Here is a 662-nt window from a genome sequence, read left to right as displayed (position 1 = left end):
CACCCAGAGAGAGCCAGGCACTGCCTTCGTACCAGTCATCTTTAGAGAACCGGCCAGCATTCCTGGAGGAGAAGAAGTCCTTTTGGAAGATGTCGTTGCTGTCCTGGAAAAGCTGGCAAAAGGAGTCCCACTCCTTCGAGGCGGGGACGGGGCCGCCTCCCAACGAGACACAGACAGCCTGCCCGAGCAGAGTGGAGTCACCCACATGCCAGCAGGCGACGGAGGTGGAGCCCTCAGCCACCCAGGGGCCGCCAGCGCCTGGCGGGCCCCCAAGTGACACACCGCCTGGCACGGCAGCCCCCCCGCCTCCGCCTCGGGAGGGACGGTGACTGCCCAGGCCCAGTAAACGTCAACCTGCCGAGGACGAGGCTCCACATCCATTTCTTTTTCTAATAAACGGGGGTCCGTCTGACCTCCTGGGGGCTCACTGGCTGCGGGGCTTCCCTCTGTGCCTCCTGGTTTCAGAATCCAGGACACTGACCTCTAGTGGCCAGGTGGCAGAATTGCAGGGGAAGCTGGGCCTGTCTGTGGGTGGGTGGGTGGGTTTGCTTGCTTTCCTCCGCGGCCCTGGGGCACAGAATGTGCACGCAGCTTCTTTCTCACCAGGGAGCAGGGTGCCGAGTGGATCCTGCTCACCTGCCCGGCTCCCCACCTGCTTCCCC

The 662-nt window shown here is 63.7% G+C and overlaps 1 protein-coding gene across 1 annotated transcript in view; it reads left to right on the top strand.

The window, feature by feature from the left end:
• ATP8B3 (ATPase phospholipid transporting 8B3) overlaps positions 1-277 on the top strand; it is a 21,419-nt gene extending 21,142 nt beyond the window's left edge. Inside the window, exon 27 of the mRNA XM_023538104.1 lies at positions 8-277. Within this exon, the coding sequence (XP_023393872.1) occupies positions 8-277 (270 nt within the window). The remainder of the gene's footprint in view (positions 1-7) is intronic.
• The last annotated feature ends 385 nt before the right edge of the window (positions 278-662 follow it).

This window comes from Pteropus vampyrus, unplaced genomic scaffold (genome assembly GCF_000151845.1).
Source record: "Pteropus vampyrus isolate Shadow unplaced genomic scaffold, Pvam_2.0 Scaffold212, whole genome shotgun sequence".
Taxonomy (NCBI): Eukaryota; Metazoa; Chordata; class Mammalia; order Chiroptera; family Pteropodidae; genus Pteropus; species Pteropus vampyrus.
This window is presented reverse-complemented; position numbering and strand designations above follow the sequence as displayed.